Source organism: Magnolia sinica, chromosome 8 (assembly GCF_029962835.1).
Source record: "Magnolia sinica isolate HGM2019 chromosome 8, MsV1, whole genome shotgun sequence".
NCBI lineage: Eukaryota > Viridiplantae > Streptophyta > Magnoliopsida > Magnoliales > Magnoliaceae > Magnolia > Magnolia sinica.
Genome location: NC_080580.1, coordinates 9,724,882 through 9,727,131, shown reverse-complemented (window position 1 = coordinate 9,727,131; position 2,250 = coordinate 9,724,882). Strand labels below are relative to the sequence as shown.

The 2,250-nt window shown below is 40.2% G+C and overlaps 1 protein-coding gene across 1 annotated transcript; it reads left to right on the top strand.

Moving 5' to 3' along the window:
- The first annotated feature begins 1,000 nt into the window (after positions 1–1,000).
- Positions 1,001–1,938, top strand: LOC131254118 (LOB domain-containing protein 29-like). The gene is made up of 2 exons (XM_058255126.1): positions 1,001–1,279; positions 1,501–1,938. The coding sequence occupies exons 1-2, from the start codon at positions 1,001–1,003 to the stop codon at positions 1,870–1,872; spliced, it is 651 nt and encodes a 216-aa protein (XP_058111109.1). The 3' UTR covers positions 1,873–1,938.
- Positions 1,939–2,250: the final 312 nt, after the last annotated feature.

Below are 2,250 nucleotides of genomic sequence, written 5' to 3'. Positions count from 1 at the left end.
TTCATTCGACCATTAAAAAATGAAATATCCAATGGTCATATTCCAACAATTGTCCACTAATAAGAGGTTAGGATTATTCAACCAATATGATTTTTAGACTATAACTTAGATATAGTGGGTTTCACAATTTAGTGTGTTTAAATCAAATTAATATATGCCTGCGCATCATTTCTAGGCACCTGTCAATCAAGCGCATATGAACGCTCCTCCCTACATATTTCTAGCATAGGACACATAAGCTAGCTACAACTAAATAAACATTCTTTTCTTTATTAATGACATTGATGTTACACTAAAATGCTATTTTTGAACACTATTTTTGTGCATTTGAAAACTCATCTTTTTAAATGGATGATTATCAGCGCTATGATCTACTACTAATTCTATCTTATTGACAGCTATGATCTAGTACTAATTCTATCTTATTGAGGTCTGAGTTCAGTCTACCTGAGTGTATGGTCAACAAAGACCATTTGGTGGTAGGGGAATACTGTGAATTGTAGGCAAACCTCAAATAACCATGGTCATATAATCACAGCTGTACGATTAAGGGCATGCAAAATGGATGGTAAGAATAAAATTAACTTCACCGTCCATTTTTTTTCGAGGTCCTTGAACGTCTATGATTGGCTGATCAGGATGGTATTCAGATTATGCGCGATCCATGGTGGAACGATCCCATCCAATCGCCGATCTTGATGATAGGTGGCCCACATAAAGGAATCTTACAATTAAAACTCCATTTAAGGCATGGAATAGTAAATGTTAGGAATGTTGAGCATGACCATGTAGGCCACAAAGGAGACCCATGAGAACTTACTTTTAACTAAAGTAGGAAATTGCCATTGTCACTTAAAAAGAGATTACTTTTAACATATCAGGCCTTCTTTTTTAAACTCTTCAATGATGGTTATAAAGAATGAAATCCCATTTCTTGTTTCTAATAATCAAGGGTCGTTAGCCATTGAAGCTGATTAAGCTTATAGGAGAGTCTGTGAGGATGTCTAGCCATGGATCTTCATGCGGGGCATGTAAGTTCTTGAGGAGGAAATGCATTCATGGTTGCATTTTTGCACCATACTTCTGTCACGACGAGGGCGCGGCCCACTTTGCCGCAATCCACAGGATCTTCGGTGCAAGCAATGTGTCCAAGCTACTGTCCCACCTTCCGGTCCACTGCCGCAGCGAAGCCGCCATCACCATCTCCTACGAAGCGCAGGCTCGTGTTAGAGATCCCATATATGGTTGTGTTGCTCATATCTTTGCACTTCAGCAACAGGTATCCATGTTGTAACACTTAAGTTCCCTTCTCTAGTTCAATGTACTTTTTTTATGAGCCATTGATCCATCATGGGCCCACCACATGAATAATTTGAATCCCCAAAAGTGGGCCACATGAACAGTTTGTTGGGTCCAGTAAATTCCCACCTGGACTTTTGTATCCCATTGCCAATTTAAGTGGGCCATGGAATGACATTGATCCCTAACATGATCTTGCAGGTAGCCAATTTACAAGAAGAAATAGAACTTCTTACGACTCACGCGGGACATCCAATGGCTGAAGTCGTCGGATATGGGAGTTCTCAACTAATCAATGGCATCAGCGACTTCCAATTTTCTTCCCAGCAAGATGATCTGATGAATTTTCGCGACCCATCCGATCAACAAGTTCCTCCGAGTGTAAACGGCAATCACGCCTTCAACAGTGGTGATAACTTACAAATGCCTCCCTTGCAAAGAGAGGACATGGACAAGTGCAGTGAATTTGCAAATGACCCAAATTCTTCCCTAGAGCGACTTTGTTTAGATGTGGACCCACAGGTCTTGCCCAATGGCCCATGGTTTGATCATGTTATCTATCCTTCATACTGAAATGGGTCTGTTCAACATAGAACTGAGTTTTAAAGTAGGAGCCTATCATTTTTCAAAAGGAAAAGCATGATTCTAGGTGGGCCCCTTTATCCTTGGACATGATCTGGTTTGTGAGTTTTTATGTAGTAGGAATGATTTAAGGTGGGCCCCTTTATTTTAGGGCATTTGGGTCGATCTGGTCTGTGAGTTTTTATGTGGTAGGAATGATTCTAGATGTAGTATCCTTTTCTGGCATGTATTTCAAGGTTCTTTTTCAGTTTCTTTCTTCTTGAGAAATGATCGTTGCACCCAGAGCACTGTAAGTTACTGTGCTCCTAGTTGCACGTGGACACTTGAACATTTTAATCAATCAATCTGGACTTTCCATTAGGTTTGGCA